We start from the raw sequence: 11921 nt of genomic DNA, 5'->3' as shown, positions 1-11921 counted from the left end.
AAAACAAGGATTTCTCTCAATACAACATTTAAATGAAGCAGACAAAGGAGACTGAGATTCAGATTAAGATGTTCCCCAAACAGAAAGTAGAGACCTAATAAGAACTATTCTGTCAGAAAAGAATACTTTTGAGACGCTCTTTTGTCCTACACTGAATTTTCTTTCTTGAAGTATTAATATATAAAGACATTGTTAACAAAATAACAAATTCTGACAAGTAGATGAGTGTCTTCATAGAAAGCCATTTTGTGGTCAGAAGCCAGGGCCCTTACAAGGTTCACAATGAGTCTTTAAAGAGTAAAATACCAAATTGCAATGAATTCTGCCATGCCATGCTAAATGCTTTGATAATGTAGAATTAAATAAGGGAGAGATATACAAAAAGCATGAAACCTACAGAAAGTAAACATATTCATGATATAAAATCCATATCCATTTTAGTTGTGTTTTTCAGGGTCTGGAAATGATTTTTCTGAAATTTGAAAACTTTTGACTGTTTTATGAGGAACCTAAGCATTCCATCAAATGCAATCTCATACTTTCGCAGCAAAACCCAAATTCTGTTGAACCGATATGTGGTATGGTATAGAGTCATTTTCTATAGCAATTTCAATTCTTTTTACTTAAATTTCTTTCTCTACCTGCCAACATGGCTGAGAATCAAGACCATAGTAAAATCCTGCCACCTAGTGACAAAAATTGTCATTTTTAAACAGTTTTTATTTTTCCATTAATTTACTCACTGTACATCTTGATTGAAGTTCCCCTCCTCCCTGTTTCCCTTCACACAGTCCCTCATCCATCCCCTTCCCTTCTTCTCTGAGAAGGGAGAGGATCCCCCAAGGTACCAACCCACCCCACCTTCTCTGAAAGATTAGGCACATCCTTTTCCACTGAGGCCAGACAAGGCAGTCTAGTTACTGGTACGGGATTCACATACAAGCAAGAGTCAGACGGAGCCCCTATTCCAGTTGTTGAATCACCCACATGAAAGCCAAGCTGCACATCTGCTGCATATGTGCAGGGTGGGGCATAGGTTTAGCAAATGCATGCTGTTTGGCTGATGATTCAGTCTCTGAGATGGGGAAGGCTCCATGGTGTCTATGAGGGTGACTCTAGCTGAGTCTCCAAGCAGTTGGGGATATGGAGCTTGAAGTGGTCACCTTCTATAGCAAGGCAGGACTCCCTGTGGATGGATAAGGGCACCAGCCCACCCCAAAAACCTTTAACCCATAATTTGTCCTGCCTTCAAGAAGTGCAGGAACGAAGATGAAACAGAGACCGAGGAATTGGCCAACCAGTAACTGGCCCAACTTGAGACCCATCCCATAGGCAAGAACCAATCCCTGACACTGTCAATGACACTTTGTTATGCCCATAGACAGGAGCCTAGCATAACTGTTCTCTGAGAGCCTCCACAAAGCAGCTGATTGACACAGATACAGATACCCACAGCTAAACATTCAGTGGGAAAGTCTTAAGGAAGAGTTAGGGAAAGGATTGAAGAGCCCAGAGGGGATAGGGACTCTGCAAGAAGACAGAGTCAACTAAAAATTGTCATTCTTTATTCTGCATCCACATCAGAATATACTTTAGCTGTTAGCCCTAAGATCACTGCTAAGCTGGTAAGATGTCTCAACAGGTGAGGGTGTTTGTCACCACCTGGAGATCTGAGGCAAATTCCTGGAACCCACCTGTATGGTTCCAGGTTCCTGCTAATTGTTTTTTCAGCTTTACATGTAGTTTATGTCACACACACACACACACACACACACACACACACACACACACACACACACACACACACACGGTGCGCTGGGGAAGAACAAATATTAAAAAAAAATAACAACAGAGAAAAGGGTTTGAAAAGAGGAAACAGCAGAGATTTTTATGAGAAGAGCAACAGGGCGTTTGTCTGGAGAATGGCAGTTGAGGCTGCTGATCCACACACCCTTCACCCGAGTCTTCAGAGATCAAGGCAGCCAAACCTACACATTGTTCTGTGTAAGCTTGCTGCCCACACAAGTGTACTTTCTAGCCTTCAAGAATACCACCCTCTACTTTAAGTACTTTATTTGCTGAGGAACAAACGTTAGGTTGGGAGTAATCCAAAACAACTGAAAGTTACACGAGAGAGGACAGAGTTTTGAAAGGATTAAATCAGTAAGCTAAGAATGGGAGCGTAGTAAAGAGAAAGAAATGACGGAGACGGAAGAATGTATGGGTGGAATTTGGCCATAACTATTGTGTGCATTCAACTTTCAGACATAAAAGATGAAAACTGAAAGGCGGAATGACTTAAATCATGGCAAATTCTAATGCAGGGAATTTCATAGGCAAAAAGAGAAAACAGAGCAAGATAAAAAAGACACACAGAGGCATGAATTCCAGAGAACACATCTGGTTTATTAACGACAGAAAACTTGCCAGCTGGGAAGTTCTTATTTTCTAAACCTCGTGACTCAGGGATAGCGCTGATCACAGCCCAGTACACCAGAAGCCTGCAAACTTTCTACTGTGCAGTTCTGTTAGTCTCTAAAGCAGGAGGTTATGGCAGACCCTGTGCTTAGGCGATCGTCTCACCATCTGAAATTCTCCATAATTTATAAAGAAAGGAAATGGCTGGGCCCCGTGGATAGTGTAGTAAGCTGATACCAGGGAAATGAGAGAGGACAAAGGTAGGTATCGCTAGCACTCGGTGACCTCTGGAGCCAACAAGCCTTGCTTATGAACTCAGTGCGGTTCGTGCTATTATGCATATACTAGACAAACTTGGAGCTGCTCTCCAGGGACAACTTGACCAGTAGAAACTTAGTCAGCAGGCAGACATAGAGGAAGCCATGGAGAGAAAGAGTGGAGTAAATAGATTGCACTGGTTCTCTCTCTCTCTCTCTCTCTCTCTCTCTCTCTCTCTCTCTCTCTCTCTCTCTCTCTATCTCTATCTCTCTCTCTATCTCTCTCCCTGGTGTTTCTTGGATAAAAAAGAGTGAGAGACGTTTTCCCAAGAATATGAATGGTGAGAAGTTTTTTACAATCTGAATTTAGTGCAGGATGATTTGTATCATCCAGGCCCGTGGGAGTTGTCTTTTTTTTTTTTTTTCAATCGAGTAACGTTGACAGACAGCATATATCAGAGCATGCCTATGTATGTAACCACATCATTAGGAACCAATTAGTAATGCTTCTTCGTTCACGTATTTAAAAAGTCTTCTCTGCCACTCACTACTGGGCACGAAGGATTCTAGGATAGATAAAAATCAGCGTGATCTCTGCTTTCGTGATAATGTCAGCTGAGCTCAAGGCTGCTGCTGCAGCTGCGCTAATCATTCTTTGTGACTCGAGAAGCACTTCCTGGTAGTTTGAGTGAAAATGGCCTCCGGAGGTTCCTGTTTGAATACTTGATCTGCAGTTAGTAGATCTGTTTGGGAAGGCTCAGAGAATGTGGCCCAGTTGGAGGAACTGTGTTGTGGGTCTGGCTTTGAGGTTCAAAAGCCTTCCACGACCCTCAGTGAGTCCACTGTGCCTCCTGATTCAGGATGTAAGCTCTCAGCTGTTCCCACCACTATGCCTTTGCTCTACCACCATGGACCCCAAGTCTGTGAAACCATAAGCCTTAATAAATGCTTTTCTTTATACACTGTCTTTGGTAGTAGTGATTGTAGAAAGTTACAAAGACACATGATTTGTAAGATAATGGAAATAAAGAGATCAAAAAGCAACTCTATAAGTTGTTGGCATAAAAGTATAGTAAGTTTACCCAAACATCCCATTAAACCACCCTGACAATTACCCTAGCTCTACAACTACAGGAGAAGCTCTCACTTCCTCTGAGTAAAAATGAATCAGAGTGCTAGCCGTGTACATCCTACCAAGCCTGTCTGTGAGAAATCTTCAGAGCCCATATAATCTCATATCCTAACTGCACAAGGAATGTGAAGTCTGCCTGACTTTGAAAGTGGATTTCACTATCATTGGGTCAAGAACCTATTGTCATCGGCAATAGCTTCAAAAACCAAAATATCTACATACATGCTTAACCAAGGAAGGAAAAGACTGATAAAATGAACATTACAAAACACACTGGTGGAAGAAACTAGAGGCAGCTAAAAAAATAGATTCAAAGAATAAAGTTGTTAAACTTTTATTACTGTCCAAAAGAATCTAAAAATATTAATGACATTCTTCCCAGGATCGGAATCCTGAAGTGCATAAGCAGTGAAAAATTTCAAATGTCCAATGCAAATGTCAGAGAGAGAGAGAGAGAGAGAGAGAGAGAGAGAGAGAGAGAGGGAGAGAGAGAGAGAAAGCGAGAGCTCCTGATCATCTAATTTCCAGACACAGTAAGATAAACGGGCACATGAGTGGCTGGAACAAAGCAATGAAAAGGAAAAAGTCCCTGCATCTCCAAGCAACTAAACTCTTGACAAAGATGACAAAGGGTTCATGGGAGCCAGGGCAGCCTCTTTTAAAAATGGTGCAAGGAAGACTGAATAGCTGCACACAGAAGAGTGAAACCAGACCCCTGTCTGCCGCCCTGCCAAAACACAGCCAAAACCGGCTTCAAAGACCTTCACGTTCAACGTCCAGATTTGGACCGACTAGAGGATATCATGGAGGCAAGACTTCAAGATATTAGCAGAAACAATGACAAACAGGATATCAAATTTAAAGCACAAAACAAAATGCAAATGAATTCAAAATAACAAACCCTGGTACACAAAAAAGGACAAAATCAAAGCAGTGAAAAGCCACCCAGCCTTTTTGCACCATTGTTGCTGTTTCTGTGATTCCTTCCCGGATAGTAGATCTGGTGTCTCTGAGCATCATCCAGGAATGGAGCCAGCCCAGTGGCTCCCCTAGACCTTTCTGGGCTCCCGTCACTGCCAGGCTGGGACTACCGAGACACCCTGTCTAGTAGGCTGAGAAAGGACTGTAGCCGCACAGCAAGGGACAGCTACTCTGAGACCACCCCTGGTCTTAGCGTCTGAGGTGTTGGTGACTTGACACTGTCGTAAGTTTAAAGTTAGAAAAATTAATCAAAACACATGTTCTTGGTGAAATTAAATGTTTTCAAAAACCTACAGAAGTCAAACCATACAATGAATCCCCAAGAAACTATGGAACAGCTTAGAATAATACAAACATATGGTCAATCTTGTGTCACAAAATTGTTTCATGAACATCTTCTAGTTTGTTTTCACCCTTCCGCTTTTTGTTTAATGCATCCTATAATTTCATTGAGTAGTTATTTCATAATATTTCTCGAAGATGTTTTATTTTAAAACATGAGCATAAATCCAACACAACATCTTTAAAAAATGGTCAGTAATTTTTGGTGAGGTGATCTAGTTTATATTTGAAGATACTCCTATTTTTCAATTGCCATCTTTATTTTCAATATTTAAAATATTGTTTGTATTTGAAGGAGATAAATAACAATCATATTTTATCGTTTTTTTCTTTGATTAGTCACTCATTCCTCTTTTTGTACTTTCAATTGAATACAAAATGCTCCCTGGTGATTGGAGTCTTCACATTTCAGGGAGTATTTACTGCAAGTGAATACTCACCACTAGGTGGCAGTGCACTATCAATTTTGTCGTAGTTTGTAACCTGAAGAAGAAAAGGAAAATTTCCTGTACTAGTTCACGAAGTTCAACTTAAAGAGTTTTTTTTTTTTTTCTTTTTGAAAATGTCAATAAAATTGAACCAACTAAACTCATTGTGACTTTTGGAAATAGAATTATTTGATTTCATCTGTCTTTATTTTACAGAGAGGCGTCAGTTTCTTAATCCAAAGAATATATTCAAGAGCCTGTTTTTGATTAGTTGACTGTTATTATATATTCTGGACTAAAACTTCATTGTGGTATCATCCCCTTCTTCAGCAATATTGAAAACACTTGTCTAGCCAAGGTGAAACTGTAAGTACATGATGTAAGACAATGTATAAAATGTCATGTGCTCTTATGTCCTGTATGAGAAACGAATGAACGGAAGATGCTTAGAGTTAGACAACTTCCTGGAAGGTCTCCTAGGACAATAATGCTGATGTTGGTGTGAATAAACAGTGACAGCAACCTCATGGCATCCAGCACTCTTAAGAATGTATTCTCTGCAATGTAATTCTCTGTAGTAAAGCAGTAAAGACTCTCTCCTTCGAGGTAGATAATTCTGATGTAGAGAAAACTTTTATTCCATATGAAATACATGAGATGTACAAGCTCTGTCCAGTTCACAACAAAGCTGGGAAGGAAACGTGGTAAACGAAAACTTTAGCGCACTGAGTTTTGTATCTCTGGGCTTTAAATTAGTAACGCGTTTCCTCAGGAGTACCATTTACACAACACAATGAATTAACTGACAATTCTTTGTAGTAGTAATTTGTGTCTCAGGACAGGTAATTGATTGAACTTATCTATAACTTAACGGGGGTCTTAAAATAGATCTTTTTCTTTATTATAACAAACACATAAGAATGAGTTCATTTGTGGGGTATAACTGCTGCCCTCTTGTGTTTGATGGTTGAGCTCTAACTTTGCACAGTTCTGATGTTGGAGACACCAGATGTGGCAGAACAGAAGCAGAGCTTAGCACATGTGAAGAGAAGAGGGCAGAGCAGAGTTAGGCCCGTAGATTCAGACTGGAACACAGTAAGAATCACCTGTCAGAACAGTAAGAGAACTGAAAGTGGGAAAGGAGACAGAAATTTCTAGAAACTTGTTGGGAGGGCAAGGAATAGATATTGAAAGTCACACTTGTGTCAGTTTATCCCAGAGAGTATGGTGAAAGGTAATCTCTTTATGGCCATCATCACAAAGCAGACAAGAAGACACCACAGAAGGGGCATTGAGAAGCCACGGCTTTCTGTTCCTTCTCACTGCTCTCAGATGGGCATCTGGGCTACTCCGCTCGACACATAGTAAGAGGATTCCTCTTCTTCCTGGCCCTTATCACACTACATGCTTGAGAGCAAGGGCAAGTGAGCAGAACACACTTAGACACTCTCAGGGTAAAAGAATATTGTCTTTATGTGAACTGTTCTCAGGAGTCATTTGGAAAAGTTGTCTGGTCATGGGTAGTGACTTTGGGGACTTGGCAGCACTTGTGTTTCCCTTCTTGAGGGAAAAAGCAGAGAGTCCAGTTGGTGCTAAGGGTGGAGGTATTTCTGTCACAAGAACAGGAGAAGAGATTCCAGTTCTAACTGTCTCAGTGTCCAGATGGAGCAAGGTAAACGTGAGTTCATTTTTGAGAGTCAAGCTTGCTAAACAGCACTACAGTGACCTTTATTTTTCCAAACACACAATCACTGACTGATTGCTGAAAAGAAGAGGAAGCTTCATATTGGCCTCAGAAATGCTGATCGATTCTGAAGAGCAGCACCTCCTGCTGAGTACGTTCAAGCCAGATGTGTTACACTGTGGTGCTTTGACCAAGGTTCTTCAAAGAAAGGCTTATCTTTTCATTTACTAGTCAGATCAAGCAACCACAGTGCCCAACAGTGTGCTATAGCCAAGGACAGCATGGGTGTCACCATGCCTTGTCTTGTCACCTGCCTCATGCTGTCCTTTAGGTGTCCTCTGGTGTTTTATTCCTCTCATCCCCTATCCTTCAGTCTGTCATATTTCCTAACTCACCAAGGGGCTCACCCAGTGAATGTAACTAACTAGCAACTGATGAAGTGCAAATTGGACCAACACGGCCTCAGAAATGAGGCTCTTAACCACTGTGTGTGTAAACTGCAGTTCTCAAAAGTGTCCTTAAGTCACCAACAGGAATATTATATGGAGACTTGTGAGCGTTGCTCCCCAACCACTGAATTGGAATCGTTTCATGCTGCATTCCAATAAAAATCCAGTGAATCGTTTTAAACTGGGGTACATGCCATCTCTGTTCTTAAAGTATGAAAATAAACTTTCAGTTTTATTTTTACATTCCCAAATTAATAGAGAAGTTTGTTTGAGAAATAAAGAATATAATGGCAATATAACATTTGTGCCTTAACTGCCCTTTGCTCTACATAAGGAATGGTTTAAAGTACTTTTATACTGGCTGAGACATCAAAACTCACTGTTGAATCAGGGTTGAGTCTTTTACTGTCGTATTTTAGAGATGAAGAAGTTAAGACAGAGAGGAAAATAATTTTCCAAGTTGATATATCAAGCAACTAGTAAAGTGCAAACCTTTCCAACTAGGCCTCAAAAATTAGGTCTTTAAACCACTATTCCTGTCAACCATTGGTTTGCAAAGGGTCTCCAAGCCACAGGCAGGACTATTATATGGAGACTTGGTAGCAATGCTAATCTCAGCTACTTCCCAGCCACTGAATAGGAAGCGTTCATGTCAGGACTAACAAAGTGACACAAATGTCCCAAGTGAGTTCGGTACCAGTTTGAACATGAGAAACATTTCTTCAGAGATCAGTGGTAACATTGTTAGGATATTTTCAAAATTTTAACTGGTGGTAAACCATTGTGTGTATACATATACACCTATCAAAGGTTTTTGTCAACCCAGCAACTTTCAATCACTTTTAATTATAATTTGTTACAATTAAAGTAATACATACTGTTTTGGCTTAGGAGTCAAAGAGGAATTTTCAGATTTGCGTTGGTATCCAGTAATTGTTTCAAAAAATTACCTTTCTTCCTCAAACCAAATCCCGACATTTTCACTTATGATCCACCTCATGCTACTATACCCAGACCAGAGTCTCAGTGAGGGATAAAATCAGATCTCTTAGGGAGTGCTTTCTTCTGAAACGTTTCACTCAGCAACCTCCACCATGCTCTCTCTCTCTCTGGAAATAAATTTGATATTCCAGGAGGTTGAAATTTTTGTCTTCATTTTGCTAAAGACAAAACAAAAACAAACATCCTTATTTGTTCTCATGTGTTTATGTAGGCCAGCTCAAGTGGCACCTGACTCTCCACTGGGGTCAAAAGTGGACAAGGCTTTACCCTGTTACCCAGGAGAGCTATGCTGTCACCCTTAGTATATATATAGTAGTACCATGTAATTTGCATTTGTCTATTGAATGAATCTGTTCAAAAAACAGCTAAATGTACCAAACAAGCAACATTGATATGCTCTGTTAAGTCTTGAACTCAATTCAGATGTTTTTCCTTATTTCTACCAGAAGATTCCCAATTTCCTGGAAAGGCATACAATAGAATCCAAATTTTGATTTACCCAATGAAGTCTTAAGCCTGCCTTAATTTAATTTCTAAATTAGAGCCTGTCTTTAATTTTTAAAATGAAGCTGGTGCACCAGGGTAATTAATTGTTATTAATATCACAATATTTTGAGTACAGAGTTCATGGAAGACTGATATTCCTCCAGGGTAAAATGATTGACTTGCATGTCTTGGGTATGACCTGGGAGGAACTGACCAAGTGAAAAGGCATGGCAGGGAAACAGTCTCCTTCTCACCCTTCCTTCTGCAGACATATCATTCTCGTGAATAAGTCTTTGAACTTAGAGTTACTCAAGATGATTATGACGGAGTGGCCGGCAGGATATGCTGCCATGATTTCCTTCACCACAAAGAACTGATGACTTCTGTATGGAATTCTAAATGTCATATTTGCCATGAAGGCAGCGAAGTAAGAAACAAAGAAACAGAAGAATGATGTCACTGTTTTTAATGCATTTATATGGGCTTCGGTTCTGGCATTTGACATCCTCTGAGATTCACTTCGCATCCGGTACATGTGCTTGTAAAGAGAAATGAATAACATAGAGGTGCACATCACAAACACAGTTAGGGGAAGCAGTAAGGTCAGGTTGATGAGGAGTAAGTTGTTATTTCTCATTAGCTTGACATTACTATTATTTAGTCTTGTGTTCCTCAGGATATACCCATCCTCAATTAAAGGGAAACCTACCTCTATACACACAGTTGCGGTCCCCAAAGAGGCCAGCAAGCTGCCCAGAAGCAGCCAAAATATGAGCTTTGAAATTCTGAATTTCAGCCAAAGAAACCAGGGCTGAGTGAAGCCTGAAATCTTGAGGCAGTAAAAGACAGAAAGACATGTGGCAAACCAGAGGCCAATTGAGCTGAAGAACATCCAAACGAACATTATCTTGGAACTATAAATATTTTCCTCATAAGAGTATGGAAAGAACACAGAGAAGAAGCTTTGTGTCATCAGCATTATCTGCAGCCCGAGTCTGGACAGCCCTGTGCACATCAAGAGGGTAGGCAGGATCGGGAATGCTCGGCTCTTGAACAAGTCATAGCAGTTCACAATGATAAGGAATCCATTCACTGTAGTCCCTATGAGGAACTCTGCTGTCATGATGACCATGTGATAAATAGCTGGGAAAAAGAAAGTCATGATGAATCTCAGCGTTTTTCTGAACGATCTTAGATTCCTCCTCTTGATCGTTCTCCATGCAGGACCTAAGGAATCTGGCTGGCTGCTGGCACCTGAATTGTAATAGCGTCTTATGCATGCTTTTCTGTAAGAAAGAAAGATGTCTTTTCAATGCAGTGATCATCACTGGAAACTGAGAATGCAAATCCAAACATTTGAATGATGGCTGCTCTTTCCAATTATATTCGGGGGTGGTGTGTACCATGTCTGATCTACTCTGTTTTCTGATTTGGTCTGATTGTGACTATGTTTCATTTTGGCTACTGCTATTATTTTTTTTTCCTTTCATTTTTTTTCCTAGTGCCAAAGACAACAGCCCTAGGGTACATGCTTAATTTTCTTTATTGTAACAATGTCCAATCTCAGATGTCACTTGTTCTAGCATATGTGGCTCTCTATCCAACACACTTTCAAGTTATAATACTTCTGGAAAACGTTAATAAAATTTCTTCTCTTGATTCAAAGTTTGGGCAGAGGAGGGAGTCTGGGAAGGATAAACAACATTGAAGATGTTTGAAGAAAGCTAACGTGTGTGTGTGTGTGTGTGTGTGTGTGTGTGTGTGTGTGTGTGTGTGTAGAGGAGTTTAAATGGAGTTAATCCTACACAGGGGATAGCGTTCCTCCTAGAATCCCTAGGTTGTCAATTTCTACTTCCCAGTGTGGGATACTTCTCTTGAGTTGCTTGACAGGGAGGTCACAGAAGCTCATCAAATGATATAGGTTAGTGCTGCTGCCATTCATTTCTGACCAGAACTTGATTGTCAGGTCCTATTCCTGAAAATATCGTGCACTTTGTCTCTGAATTTAGAGAGATCAGGCAAGGGCTGACCTGGGAGTTTTCTTTATGTTGCCTAGCTTTTATAGCACAAGAGGCTGCAGTGTAGGCTGCTGGGGCAGGAAAGCCATTATCAGTCTACTGGAGCCATGAATCTGTGAACTACAATACAGACTGCTCTGGCAAGATGTGCCCATGGCTGCCATAGAAGTATTCAATCACTCTCTGGTGGGATTTAAGGCACACTCCTCAGGAGGGAACTTCTATCTGATAATATAAAGACCCGTGACTAGGAAGGTAATAGACTCTAGGGAATGAATCAATACCATTATTTTGCTAAATAGCCATAGTATCCATCTGACTTTTAATTATTTACTTTCCTTTCATACTCATAGACTTGTGTAGCTCTCAGTCCTTATCAGAGAAGCTTTGTGTTAACATGGGTCTGTGCAGTGCTCATCCACAGATGGGACATTCCCAGTTGGACATATCTCAGTCCTTTCCCAACCAAAGGTTTAACTCAGAACAGGAGGTGGAGTGATTGTAAATGCTAGAGTAAGAGAGTGGAGTACTGGCGACTTCTGGATGTAAGAAGAAGATTGTGGTCATGAGCTCATAGCAGCATGGTCTTAGAAGAACGTTGCTGTCTCTGAGTACCTGAACAAGAGCTGCACAGTATTAAGTCAGTCGACATTCCAGTACGGAGGTAGCACAGCAAATGTACACCATTTCTGGCTGTAGAGAGTTGATGGCTAGGGGATATGGG

At 40.7% G+C, this 11921-nt stretch overlaps 1 protein-coding gene across 1 annotated transcript; it reads right to left on the bottom strand.

Annotated features, from left to right (window-relative positions):
- Positions 1 to 9429: 9429 nt before the first annotated feature.
- On the bottom strand, positions 9430 to 10341 carry Tas2r7l (taste receptor type 2 member 7-like). Its single transcript, NM_001024319.1, has one exon. The coding sequence runs from the start codon at positions 10339 to 10341 to the stop codon at positions 9430 to 9432; it is 912 nt and encodes a 303-aa protein (NP_001019490.1).
- Between the last annotated feature and the right edge of the window lie 1580 nt (positions 10342 to 11921).

The sequence above is a fragment of the Rattus norvegicus genome, chromosome 4 (assembly GCF_021556685.1).
Source record: "Rattus norvegicus strain SHRSP/BbbUtx chromosome 4, alternate assembly SHRSP_T2T, whole genome shotgun sequence".
Classification (NCBI taxonomy): Eukaryota; Metazoa; Chordata; class Mammalia; order Rodentia; family Muridae; genus Rattus; species Rattus norvegicus.
The sequence above is the reverse complement of the archived record's forward strand: the minus strand, read 5'-3'. Positions and strand labels throughout refer to the sequence as shown.

Bases quoted from the DNA above. Each gene is read 5' to 3' on its own strand.
- Tas2r7l (NM_001024319.1), bottom strand. From the start codon at position 10,341: ATGACTTTCTTTTTCCCAGCTATTTATCACATGGTCATCATGACAGCA.